The sequence below is a fragment of the Plectropomus leopardus genome, chromosome 22 (genome assembly GCF_026936395.1).
Source record: "Plectropomus leopardus strain MGB_pleo_1.0 chromosome 22, ASM2693639v1, whole genome shotgun sequence".
Classification (NCBI taxonomy): domain Eukaryota; kingdom Metazoa; phylum Chordata; class Actinopteri; order Perciformes; family Serranidae; genus Plectropomus; species Plectropomus leopardus.
The window spans coordinates 25,371,998-25,386,085 of NC_142197.1; the positions used below are offsets into that span (position 1 = coordinate 25,371,998).

The 14,088-nt window shown below is 41.3% G+C and overlaps 1 protein-coding gene across 1 annotated transcript in view; it reads right to left on the reverse strand.

Moving 5' to 3' along the window:
- ttll12 (tubulin tyrosine ligase-like family, member 12) overlaps positions 1-14,088 on the reverse strand; it is a 36,976-nt gene that overhangs the window by 2,229 nt on the left and 20,659 nt on the right. Inside the window, exons 11-13 of the mRNA XM_042510926.2 lie at positions 9,176-9,257; positions 6,891-6,959; positions 2,077-2,215 (exon numbers count right to left, since the gene is read on the reverse strand). Coding sequence (XP_042366860.2) covers positions 2,077-2,215; positions 6,891-6,959; positions 9,176-9,257 — 290 coding nt within the window. The remainder of the gene's footprint in view (positions 1-2,076; positions 2,216-6,890; positions 6,960-9,175; positions 9,258-14,088) is intronic.

Below are 14,088 nucleotides of genomic sequence, written 5' to 3' on the forward strand. Positions count from 1 at the left end.
CTCCGGGCCAAAGAGGAAAAGACCCATCCAGCGTGTTATCAGCGCATAGTGCAAAAGCCACCATCTGTTAGTACCCATTGCATGAGTAACTTGCACATCTGTGAAGGCACCATTAATGCTGAAATGCACATGCAGGTTTTGGAGCAACATATGCTGCCATCCAAGCAACTCTTTTTCAGGGACATCCCTGCTTATTTCAGCAAGACAATGCCAAGCCACATACTGCACGTGTTAAACACAGTGTGACTTTGTAGTAAAAGGGTGTGGGTACTAGACTGGCCTGCCTGCAGTTCAGACCTGTCTCCCACTGAAAATGTGTGGCGCATTATGAAGCGCAAAATATGACAACGGAAACCCCAGACTGTTGAGCAACTGAAGACGTACATCAAGCAAGAATGGGGTAAGAATTCCACCCACAAAGCTTCAACAATTAGTGTCCCTAGTTCCCAAACGCTTATTAGGTGTTGTTAAAAGGAAAGATGATGTAACACAGTGGTAAACATGCCATTGTCCCAGCTTTTTTGGAATGTGTTGCAGGCATCAAATTCAAAATGACTGAATATTTGCAAAAAACAATACAGTTTATCAGTTTGAACATTAAATATCTTGTCTTTGTAGTGTATTCAATTGAATATAGGTTGAAAAGGATTCCTAAATCATTGTATTCTGTTTTTATTTAAGTTTTACACAACGTCCCAACTTCATTGGAATTGGGGTTTATAAATCTGATCCATCTAATTTTAAAATTAAAAACTGCAGCTATGTGCTCGCCAAAGCAACATGTGCTGACAGCATGGATGTATTAAAGAAAGTCTGGATACAGCGTTTGAGGCGGGGCCTGGTTTATTCCTATGAGAGCTGCTCATTGGTGCAGGACAGAAAAAAAGAGAGCTCTTTTTCCAGTGTTGAACAAGTGGAAAATAATGCAATTAATGAAGGCGGGGACCTGGGATGAGAGTCCGAAAGCAGATGCTGCGGATTTGTCAACAATTAAAGCAAACCACTAAACCAAATTTTAGTTTTTTAAAAATGTTATCTAAAGAGTTTTAAATCAGACCCAACCATGAATTTTTCAGCCTGATTTATAGGCATCTGAAAACAGAACCAGACCTGTTCTACTGATTTTGTTTCTTGTTTTAACTTTTTCTTTTTTATACCTTTTGCATTAAACCTCACCAACTATGACTGAGTGAACAAATAAAAGGCGAGTAAAAAAAAATGAAGCTACAAGCCCTTTTTGTGAAGTGATCATATTGGAGTGAGTGTCAAAAAAACAAAAAAACAAAAAAACGACAGGTTTTCGCCTTTTTGGTTAGCGATATCCCGATAGGGTACTAACAGGGCCTCAGATATGAGTGCCCTCCTCCTCTCCTCTTCCCATGCTCCCCTCCAGGTGCCCGGGCTGTGCTGGCACTTCACGTTGGTGATGAGGCCACAGTGGGTTCTGGAGGCTGGGTCGCGTAGGGGACCCACTGTAGCAACCTGACGAAGGACAGAGAAACTTGCGCATTTCTCCAAGGGCTACGGGCCCACTAGCATAGTCTGACTGATCCATGAGTGCTGTGAATGTGTGGGAAACCCTGAAGTCCATGTGATCTCCCCTCCAGCAGACAACAAGAATCTGATTGTATTTACTGTAAACCCCTAAAGGAACAGAGGTCACACTGGCATAGTGGCAGTGTCTGAAAGTTAGAGTCCTGGTTTAAAGGTCCTCTCAAGTCTAAAGCTGACCCATATGAGCCAGGTATGTAGAGACATTTTTAAGAGACCTGATCCCAAAGGGACCTAAAAACAGTCAGATTAAAAGAACCCTGGGCAAAATTAAACCTGATCCAAATGTAGTACACTTAAATCCCCACCTTGACCCTTGACCGTTACAACCACTTGTCACTGGAAATGCCACATGGGACCTCTGCATCTGCATCTGAAACCTCATTAGCATCAACATCTGAGAGATGGAGAGTAGAGTTATGGCCTCTGAAACAGTTTGGGCTCAGGCCCAATGCGACTCAGTGTCTAACATTAGTAGATGCTTCTTTAGCACACTGATAAAGTAAGTATACAACAGATGCTCACCATTAGGCCCCTTGCTCCACTTCAGCATGAGGTCTACAGCGTAGATCGCCCGGGACGACGGGTAGGAACAAATACCGTAAGGAGCTGGTCGAGATGAGGCTGCCTCGAAGAACTCCCTGAACGCTTTAAACACCTCCGCCTGTGAGAGGGAGGAAGGAACGTGTTATGGACATTGTTGTGTTAAAAACCCTAAAGAAAAAAAACGACCAAAAAGTACAGGCTGTTTAGCCTGTTTTTTTTGTGTGATTTTGTGTCTCTTTGTAGCCATTTTTTGGCTGTTTTGTGTCTGTCTGTTGTCATTTTGTGTTTTTTTTGTCATTTAGTGTCTTTCTTGGTCGTTTTGTATCTTTTTAGTCATTTTGTGTCTCTTTGTAGCCATTTTTTTTGTCTGTTTTGTGTCTGTCTGCAGTCATTTTGTATCTCTTTGTAGCCATTTTGTGTCTTTCTTGATCATTTTGAGTCAGTCTTTTTGAGTCATTTAGTGTCTTATTTTAGCCAATTTGTGACTGTCTTGGTCCTTTTGTGTCTATTTGTAGTCACTTTGTGTCTCTGGCAGAAACTGAGCTGTTTTTAGTGATAGAAATGCTGCAGCAGGTGCTATAACTGGATCCCAAGCGCCCAAAACTTGCCATTTGTTCACATTTCTTTGATTTTCTTTTTTTGGAGGTGAGATCTAAATATTAACGGCATGAAAAAAAAAGAAATCTGACGGGTTTTTGCTGCAGTTCACTGGCATCTCCACTGTTGGCTGTGAGGGCAATTCCCCTCTCTATAGAAGTGACAGACTCGAGACTCGGTGTGAGGAATCAAGTCTTTTTAACACATGCAGCAACGAGACCCAGAGTTCTCTGACAAACCTCAAAACGTATAGACTTTTATACCACAGCTGCACTCGAAAAGGAGTGTGCCCCCCACAAAACAGAGTCATCAATTTCCCCGACCAGAAAAAGGAATTCCCCCTAAGATATCGAAAAATGCCATCTAATATGAATTCCTGAATGATTCCCACATTGGCCACTGTGTTGGAGCGTTGTTTTGCCCTCCAAGGCTTGTAGTGCAAAATCCCCTGACATACTGTAGCATCAAGAAGGGTGTGGAGATCACAGGTAGGTCTGATGAGCATGCACATGTGGCTGTTTCTATATGGGACGAAGGTCAGACCATATACAAAAAAACATATTTTTGTCAAATGATGACACCAACAACTAAAGACTAGGCAAGGGGACTCAGATAGGTTCGACCAATAGCATGTACTTTCATGAGGCTCAGGTGAGAGGCCTCGCCTAAACTCAAATGATAAAGAAGAACATCAAATAAGCCATGCAAGGGCCCCAAGATAGCCATGGGTATGATCTCACGTGTTCAGCCCAAACTGTGAACCCCACCCACGAGCAAGAGAGATGGAAAAACCATGACACTGAATTTATTATAGATATATAATTATAAGAACTCACTGTATAACTTAATGGGCACTGGATGAAATGTATTTAGAATGAACATTGAGATGGTATACCTGACTGAATCACTGTATATCAACAACTAAAAAAAACATTATATAAACCTTGTGTGACAACAATACTGAATACAAAAAGAACAGATAATTGTGTGTTGCTAAACACATAAAGTTGCATTAATTAAAAAAAAAAACATAGCAAAGAATTTCGAAAATAATGGTGGTAGACAGAGAGTGCGTAAATACCAACCCAATTCCAATGAAGTTGGGACGTTGTGTAAAACATAAAAAAAAAAAACCAGAATATAATGATTTGCGAATCCTTTTCAACCTATATTCAAGCGAATACACGACAAAGACAAGATATTGAATGTTTAAACTAAGTTTAACTAAATTGTTTTTTGCAAATATTCACTCATTTTGAATATGATGCCTGCAACACATTCCAAAAAAAGCTGGGACAGGAGCAACAAAACACTGGGAAAGTTGAGGAATGCTCAAAAAACACCCGTTTGGAACATTCCACAGGTGAACAGGTTAATTGGAAACAGGTGAGTGTCATGATTGGATATAAAAGGAGCATCCCCAAAAGACTCAGTCGTTCACAAGCAAGGATGGGGCGAGGTTCCCCACTTTGTGTACAACTGCGTGAGCAAATAGTCCAACAGTTTAAAAAGAACATTTCTCAACGTACAATTGCAAGGAATTTAGGGATTTTATCATCTACAGTCCATAATATTATCAAAAGATTCAGAGAATCTGGAGAAATCTCTGCATGTAAGTGGCAAGGCCAAATACCAGCATTGAATGTCGCTGAACTTTCCTCAGGCGGCACTGCAATAAAAACCAACATCATTCTGCAAAGGATATTACCATGTGGGCTCAGGAACACTGACAAACCATTGTCAGTTCACACAGTTTGTCGCAATATCTAAAAGTGCAAGTTAAAACTCTACCGTGCACAGCAAAAGCCATATATCAACAACATCCAGAAACGCTGCCGGCTTCTCTGGACCCGAACTCAACTGAGATGGGCTGATGCAAAGTGGAGAAGTGTGCTGTGGTCTGATGAGTCCACAAGTTGTCTTTGGAAATCATGGACATCGTGTCCTCCGGGGCCAAAGAGGAAAAGGACCATCCAGACTGTTATCAGCGCAAAATTCAAAAGCCAGCATCTGTAATGGTATGGGGGTGTGTTACACATCTGTGAAGGCACCATTAATGCTGAAAGGTACATACAGGTTCAGTCAGGACCACTGAGTCAAGAAAGAACACTTCTTAGCAGGTTTTAGATTTAGCTGATGTTTAGGGCCGGGACCCAAAGACCAGAACAGGAATGTGCCAACCGCCAATCAGGTCCTTCATGGATGACCTGACTGTTAACATAGAGTCAGTACCAGGGAGCAGGTGGATTCTGCAAGGGCTGGAGGAACTCATTGGATGGGCAAGGATGAGGTTCAAGCCTGCAAAATCAAGATCACTGGTGCTGAAGAAGGGCAAAGTTGTGGACAGGTTCTGCTTCAGCATTGGAGGGACACCAATCCCAACTGTCTCTGAAAAGCCAGTGAAGAGCCTTGGCAAGGTGTTAAACAGCAGCCTGAAAAATTCAGTATCTGTTCAGGAAACCTGTCAGGAACTAGAGAGCTGGTTGAGAGCAGTGGACCGGTCAGGGCTTCCCGGAAAGTTCAAGGCTTGGATCTACCAACATGGTATCCTGCCTAGGATACTTTGGCCTTTGCTCATCTATGAAGTTCCTATCTCCACTGTAGAGGGCTTGGAAAAAAAAAGTCTGCAGCTTTCTCAGTAGGTGGCTGGGACTGCCTAGGAGCCTCAGCAGCATTGCCCTCTATGGACGCGACACCAAGCTTCAGCTGCCCCTGAAGTCACTAGAGGAGGAGTTTAAGGTGACAAGGGCAAGAGAGGTGATGTTATATAGGGACTCCAGCGACCCCAAGGTGGGGTCAATGAGGGGTCAAGGTGAAAACCATGAGGAAGTGGAAAGCCGACGAAGCTGTATCGCAGCAGAGTCGTGGATACGCCACAGAGTCCTGGTTAGAGCAGTGACCCGAGGCAGAGCTGGTCTGGGGACCTTTCCAACTCCACAGTACGAGAAGGCCAAGGGGAAGGAGAGACGCAGACTGGTCCAGGAGAAAGTGAGGGCAGAGGTGGAGGAGCGGAGGACCAGCAGAGCTGTCGGCCTGGGGCAGCAGGGTGCCTGGACAAGGTGGGAGCAGGCCATCGACCGGAAAGTCACATGGACTGATCTCTGGCGGGCAGAACCACAGCGCATAAAGTTCCTTGTCCATGCAGTGTACGACACTCTGCCGAGCCCATCAAACCTCTCCATCTGGGGCAAAACAGAGTCTCCAAACTGCCAGAAATGCCCAGGCAGGAGCACATCCTGAGCTGCTGTCCAGTAACTCTTGGGCAGGGTCAGTTCACCTGGCGCCAAAACCAGGTTCTGAAACCCACCACGGAAGCCATCAGCGTGGGAATCAGCAGTAGCAGCAGACAGTCCCGCTCCACCAACCAGGCGATCGCCTTCGTGAAGGCTGGAGAACAGCTGCGAAGAACCACAGGAGCCAGGAACCCATCTGAACTCCTGGCAACTGCAAAGGACTGGCAGCTGTCTGTCAACCTGGAGCACAGGTCGACAGACAGCTTAAGTTTCCCCAGCACATTGTTGCAACCACCCTGAGGCCAGACATCCGTCTGGAAGAGGCCTACAATTTAAAGAGCTTTTTGGAACGTGTTGCAGGCATCAAATTCAAAATTAATGATATTAAAAAAACAATAAAGTTTATCAGTTTGAACATTAAACATCTTGTCTTTGTAGCGTATTCAATTGAATAGGTTGAAAAGGATCTGCAAATCATTGTATTCTGTCTTTAGTTACGTTCTACACAACATCCCAACTTCATTGGAATACCTAAAAAGTCAGACACGATTAGAATCGCACATACGTGAAAAGTACATGAGAAGGAGGGATCTCCTGGGACTCCCAGAGAGGGCAGTGTCATCCCAGAGTCTCCAAGAGCATAAGAAAAGATGCTTATTAGTCAGTCAGATCCCAGGTTTAACTCGAGTTTGTTGTTGTACTGCCAAATACTCCAATAAACTCTTTGTTTGAAACTGACTGCTCATCTCTAGTGAGTCGTTCCTGAAGCAACATCATCTGTCTTCAACTGAAGATAAGAAGCCTGTAAGATTAGATTATTTAGATCTAAAAAGAAGTTTGAGTTAGCTAAAAACAAATCTTTTGAGTGTTTGGCACCACAGGCTCCGTGCCAGTCACGTGACTGAAAACTATGAATATCTGGAAAAGTTCCCATTGTTGAAAAGAGATAAAGTTTCCACTTACTTCCACCTCCTTCCATGGATACAGTGGGTACTGATTCTCAAACATGGGGATGAACTCATCGTAGTGCACCTAGAGATGGAGAGAGTCAGTGATTTCACTAACTGTTAAAAAAAACAATATGGGAAATAATGGTGTCAGGAGGGAGATAGAGTTTGCCCATGGAAAGTACCTAAAGTACCAGCCAATACCAGACAGGCTAAGAGATGCGAACATAAGAAGGAGGAGACTCCTGGGTCCCCAAAGGGTGGAGACACTCTGGAGCCTCCAAAAGAGCATACAGTTGAATGCTTTGAGAGTGTTAGTCAGTCTAATCCCAGGGTTGACTGAGTTTGTTGTGCTGCTAAATACTGTAATTAACTCTTTGCACCTGACTTTGCCATCTCCAGTTATCTTCTTGAGTAACTCCATCTGACTCCACTGAAGAGGAAAGCTTTCAAGTTCAGACAGTTTAGACCATGAAGTTTAGAGTTAATTTAAGATACTCTTCTGAAAATCTTCCACAACACACCATGCCCCTCCCTGCAAAAATAATCAGAAGGGAATAATCTTCCCTAATAGGAAGTCAGTGTTTTCCATGGAAGTTTTAGAGGCTATGGTGGGTGGACATTGGAGCCTGTACGGGACCCTCTAACCCTCTAGAGGAAAAAAAAAAAGTGAACATTTTAAATTCAAATACATCAATCTGGTGCACTTTTAGTGCAAAATGATGGAGCTAGGATCTACGAAAAATGAAAAAAAAAAAAAACAATCATAAATGCATTTTGTTAAGAAAGGTCATGCCACCGCAACAAGCACACACCCGTAGACACCATGGTTACTGTTGTGGTAGACACTCAGAAGACTATCTTAAGTTAACTTAATTTTGGGCTAAATAATGTAATTTGAAAGCTTCTTCAGTTGAAGTCAGATGAAGTCAACTGAGAGGATGGAAATGAGCAGTGAGTTTGCAGTCAGTTGCAAAAAGAGTTTATTGCAGTCTTCAGCAACACAACAACAAACTCAAGTCAATCCCAGGATCAGACTGACTAACACTCTTACTACACTTGCTTTTATAGCCTTCTCCGAGGCTGCAGGGTGTCTCTGTTGTGCAAAAACCCCCTGCCAAAGAAAAAGAAAGGGTGAGGAGATCACAGGCAGGCTCATAAAGCATGTTGTTTGTGTCTGTAAGGGACAAAGGTCAAGCCATATAATGAGGAAACATGTTTGTGTTAAGTAATGACATAATGAAGAAACATGCTTGGGGCGAGTAATGACCCAAATGACCAAACAAAGCCTAGGTGAGAGGCCCCTTAGATAAATCCGAATGGTAGTATGTACATCCAGGAAGCCCAGACGAGAGGCCTCAGCCAAATTCGACTGATGAAGAAGAATATCAAAGAAGCCCTTATGAGGTCCCCAAAATAGCCATAAGGCGTGGCTCCACGTGTTCAGCCTGTACTATGATCCCAACCCAGGAGCAGAAAGTGATAAAGCAGGCAGGATACTGAAACTACAATAAAGGTAATTATAAGAACTCATTATATAACCTAATGTGCACTGAATGAAATGTATTAAGAATGAATACTGAAATAGTACCTAATATACTTGAGTGAATCACTGTATATCAACTAAGAAAATATTATAAGTGTTGTATGACAATAAGAAAATAACATATAAACTTTGTGTGACAATATTGAATATAAAGGAATAGATAATTGTGTGTATTGCCAAACAAATAAAGTTGCATCAATTTTTAAGAAATACATAATAAAGAATTCAGAAAACAATGGTGATAGACAGACAATGAATAAATACATGAGAAAAACCAAAAAGCCCAACACGATTACAATTGAGGACATGTGGAAAGGACATGAGAAGGACGAATGTCCTGGGACTCCTAGAGAGGGCGGTGTCGTCCCAGAGTCTCCAAAAGTGTAAGAAGAGATGCTTTTGAGAGTGTTAGTCAGTCAGATCCCAGGTTTGACTCAAGTTTGTTGTACTGCCAACTACTCCAATAAACTCCTTGTTTGCAACTGACTCTGCTCATCTCCAGTGAATCCTTCCTGAAGCAACGTTTTCTGTCCTCAACTGAAGAGAAACTTGCAAGATTGGATCATTTATCAGAAGTCTGAGCTAGCTAATGAAAACTCTTCTGAGTGTTTACCACAACGTCTCCAACTCTTCATGTTCTTACCATGTAGCCAGTACAGACTGCAGGGACCAGATCATGTTCTTGTGGCCTCAGACTGATTGCACCAATGGATAGTGCTTTGATAAGCTAACAGAAAACATCAGTAAAAAGGTACCTGCTTCAGTTCCACTCCATCTGTGTAGTTCATGACGGTGAAGTGCTTTTGGTAATCATCAAAATGGTCCAAGGAGAATGGTCTAAGGAGAAGAAACAAACATCAGGTCCAGGCACAAGAAAAACTTCAATCTCTGAATGAATCCTTTATTATCACTACCAACAAAACTAAACCAGAACATGCCAAGTCACATGTACATTCTGAAATTTTAGACATTTCTTGACACGGGTATTGTTTATAGACACACTGGTAGCAACTAGATCAAAAACATGATTTTCACAAAGTGCAGGGATGAAGAGAGGCTTTAACAATCACTAGGTGTTTACAGGGGCCACTGTTTTGATTATTTATTATTTTCTTGCTTTATCTTTCTTTTTTTTCTGTAAATAGAAATAAAATTGTAGAAATTTAATTTTGAGTGTATGGATGTGTGTATATATTTCATTACTTATACTCTAGGTTTAAATGAATAAAGAAGCTATTTAATTAAATTTCAATGATTTTTGGGGAAGAAGTACAAATAAATTTGTACTTCTTCTCACTCCTTTCCAAATGTGTAAAGCAAGTCATTGTATATTGGCCATTTCTTTTGCTTTATATTTTTAATTGTCTGTAATTATTTCTTTGTTTTTTGGTCTGTCTGTTTTTGTATAATATTTTATTTTTTATTTTTTATTTATTTTATTTTGAAACAAATAAAAATCAACTTGGTCTAAAATTGCATGTTGATCAGTCCATTACATTGGTCCAGACTAAGGTTACCTTGCCACGTTTTGGATGGATAGCCATGAAATTTTGTACGGATGTTTATGGCCCTTGGAGGATGTTTACTCATGACTTTTGTCTTCTAGAGGTGAAAGGATGATTTCTTCAAGAAGGCAGACACCGATTGATGCTTCAATCAGGAAATGTTTAATACAAGTACTCGGGTAAATACAGAAACAAAGTATCATGCAAGTCGCTGGCCGACAAAGCCCATAAGGGGTACAGGACATGGGGGTAGTCCTCACGCGATCATTACCATATGCCTACCATGACCTGCAAGGCCATTGACATAACTGTGAGTTGGTAAAAGTTAACATGAGGTAGATACAGAGTTATAAAATAATTATAAAAGATAATAAAAAATACATAGTAACAAGAGGTGTTAGACTACATTTTTATGATTATTCTTGCTTTACAGCTGTTTTATAACTTTGTATCTACCTCTGGTTAGTCCATACCTATCTATGGTAAAGTCTAGCAGTAGTGTCACATTCTTCATCCATCAGAGGACTCTCTGTTCTGTGTCAAATGGGAACTTGCATGTTCCTTTCATTTCTGTATCGACCCGAGCACTTGTATTACACATTCCCTGATCAACCCAGAGTCAACAAATTAAAGCTAACTGTGATTAACCCAAAGGATGGCGGAATACAGATTAGTTTCTGAAAAGTCAGTGAAGAGCCTAGGTAGGTGGTACAATGTGGATTTGAATGATGATGAGCAGATTGTGCAATTTAAAAAAGATGTTGCTGAAGGACTGGATAGAAAAGATGAGTCAGGGCTCCCAGGAAACTTACTTTAACGAGTGCAAAATCCAAATTCTAACGTAGTTATTAATAACTGCTACACGAGGTGCCACCAGTCATCCACATGAGCAGAAACACTGTGTTTCCATTCTGTGCAGCACCGACAGAGGAGAAAAAGTTAACTTCCTAGAGACACTAGAGGCAAAAGGTCAAATATAATGTAAACAAGAAAACTACACCCACATTCTATCCGGTGACACCTGGACCTCGCAAATATGCAGCATCACTCATCAGGCAAAAATACAATGTAATCAGGTTGTAAGAGGGGCAGGAGACAGAGCAATGGGCCAAGATATCTACAACGCCACATGGATCTGGATATATAATACTATTGATGGCACTGAACCCATGGCAGACATATTTTGGCAATGTGACAAAGAAAAGCAAGTAAAAGCAGTATTGTCAAAAAGCTGGAAGGGCATATGCGCCGCAGTCATGTTAACAGGACCAATAATGATATTTAATATTGCTGATGATGACATGACTAAAGAGGTTATGAGTAGAGAACGACGAGATGTAGCCCCTAGCACACCATAGGGAGAAGATGACCAAGTATACATATCATAGGATCAGGTGCCATATGGCGTGCCAAAGGACCATGAGGTCATAGGCGAGTCCTGGATAAATGCTGGACACACCACAGAAGGCTTCCCCTTCACATGCCCCATACAAAATGCACAGTACATAGTCCAAAACAGCAGATGTGTGAATTACCGGTGGTACAACCAGCAGCGGTTCAAAAATCGGTCTACTGACGCGTTGGAAGGAGTCAGTGCGCAACTGCATAAAACATCACTGATGACCATGCAAAACAGATAAACCATAGAAACACTACTATCAGAAGATCAAGGTGTGTGTGAAGTGACTGGCAGTGATTGCTGTATGATCATCCCCATGCACAAAGGAGATGACGGTAACTTGACTAAAGCTCTATGCAATATGAGAGTAATGCGCAACCGGCACATCAGGGACTCTAATTGGAACACAAGAGTCCCCACACTGATGGAATGGTTACAGAGTCTATCCTTAACCAAGATTTTCAGAGTAGTTGGAATATCCATCGGGCTAGTGATAGGATTACTGCTAATTATATCATGCTGAATATTCCCCCTAGTGCAAATCGTGATAAAAAGGGCCATTGTGCATGATGATGATGATGATGATGATGATGATGATGATGATGATGATGGGACAGTTCCCCTAAGTGACGGAACAAAATGTTAACATCGAGCTAAATCCTATGCACGACTATTGCACATATGAGACTCACATAAAGCCATCAGCCTCAACTGTGAAGCAGTGAGTGTATACATGCACATGGACACAAGAAGGAAATAGCTGAATGATGTCACCATCCCAAACATGAAACCTTGAACAACTAACCCAGTACACAACTGTACAGACACATAACGTAGGAAGACATGAATAGTGCATGAATAATAAGGTAAAGCAAACTGCACAAAAGACTTGTGTGTAGGCTAATCAAGACACATGTACTAATCATTTTATGTTCGTATTAATTAGATAAAGCAGTCATGGCAGGATATGCAGAGAACAATGGACATGACCACTATATAGCTAGTTGGGGCCCATCACCTCCAGGCACCCAACCGAAATACTTCCAGGGTCCACACATGGGTGCATAACCGCCACAACCACGGGGCACCCCAGGCCAGTGGCGACGGCAGACAATTTTTTTTTCAACAAGAAGATGAGTGCTGTAGTGCAAAACTACAAAGTCTGATGAGCATGTAAACATGTTTGTTTCTATAGGGGATGAAAGTCAAACCATATAATATGATTATCTAGGTGGTAAACAAACATCTAAGAAGCCCAGGCGAGGGGCCCCATAGTAAATACGGGTAATCCCAGGTGTGCTTAGCCTGCGCTATGATCTACACTTAAAAGAAATGGAAAGCATAATAATGTTACTCATATAACCTAGTGTGTAGTAAAAATTTATTTAGAGTATCACTGAAGCAGTATCTAATATACCTGTGTGAATCACTATGTGTCAACAAATAAGGGAACATTTATGTAAGCCTTTGTGTGAAAACATTAATGGATATAATTGAATAGATAATTGTGTGCTAACAAACAAATAAAGTTGCAGCAGCTTTTTTAAAAATACATAGCAGAGGACCCCAGAAATAATGGGGCAGATGGAAAGCCAGAAGATACATAAAGTATACATAAATTACCTGTTAAGATCAGACACAATTAAAATCGAAGCCATGTGGGAAGGACATAAGAAGGAGGAATCTCCTGGGACCACCAGAGGAGGTGGAGACACCACTGAGTCTCCAAAGAGTATAAGAAGAGACGTTTTGAGAGTGTTAGTCAGTCAGATCTGGGGTATGACTCAAGTTTGTTGTTGTACTGCCAACTACTCCAACAAACTCTTTGTTTGCTACTGACTCTGCTCATCTCCAGTGAATTGACAGTCTTCTGGGTCTTTTCCAAAACACATCATGACAAAAACCTGGCATTTAAAAGGTTGAAATTCTGAAAATGTATAATTATTTGATATCTATGACCAGAACTGATGTTGGTTAAAAATGAACTAAATGACAGTAGAAACAGTAGAATGATATTAATTTATAATTTTTAAATATTTTTTATTATATTTTTTGTGTGCAAAGCAATATGAGTGTGTGTAATATTAAAGTGGGCCCTAAGGATTAAAATACACTCTGGAAACATGTAAATATCACCTTCCTTATGTATATACCCCAATTCCAATGAAGATGGGACGTTGTAGATAAGATATTGAATGTTCAAACTGAAACTGAAACTTTATTGTTTTGTTGCAAATATTCACTCATTTTGAATTTGATGCCTGCAACACGTTACAAAGAAGCTGGGACAGGGACAACAACAGACTGGGAAATTTGAGGAATGCTCAAAAAAAACATATTTGGAGGTTAACTGGAAACAGGTGAGTGTCATGCTTGGGAGAATCCCTGAAAGTCTCAGTCATTCACAAGCAAAGATGGGGCAAGGTACGCCACTTTTTGAACAACTGCGTGAGCAAATAGTCAAACAGTTTAAGAACCACGTTTCTCAACGTACAATTGCAATGAATGTAGGGATTTCATCGTCTACAGTCCATAATATCATCAAAAGATTCAGAGAATCTGGAGAAATCTCTGCACATAAGCGGCAAGTCCGAAAACCAACATTGAATGCCTGTGACCTTCGATCCCTCAGGCAGCACTGCATTAAAAACCGCCATCATTCTGTAAAGGATACTACCATGTGGGCTCAGGAACACTTCGGAAAACCATTGCCAGTTAACACAGTTCGTCCCAACATCTACAAGTGCAAGTTAAAACGCTATCA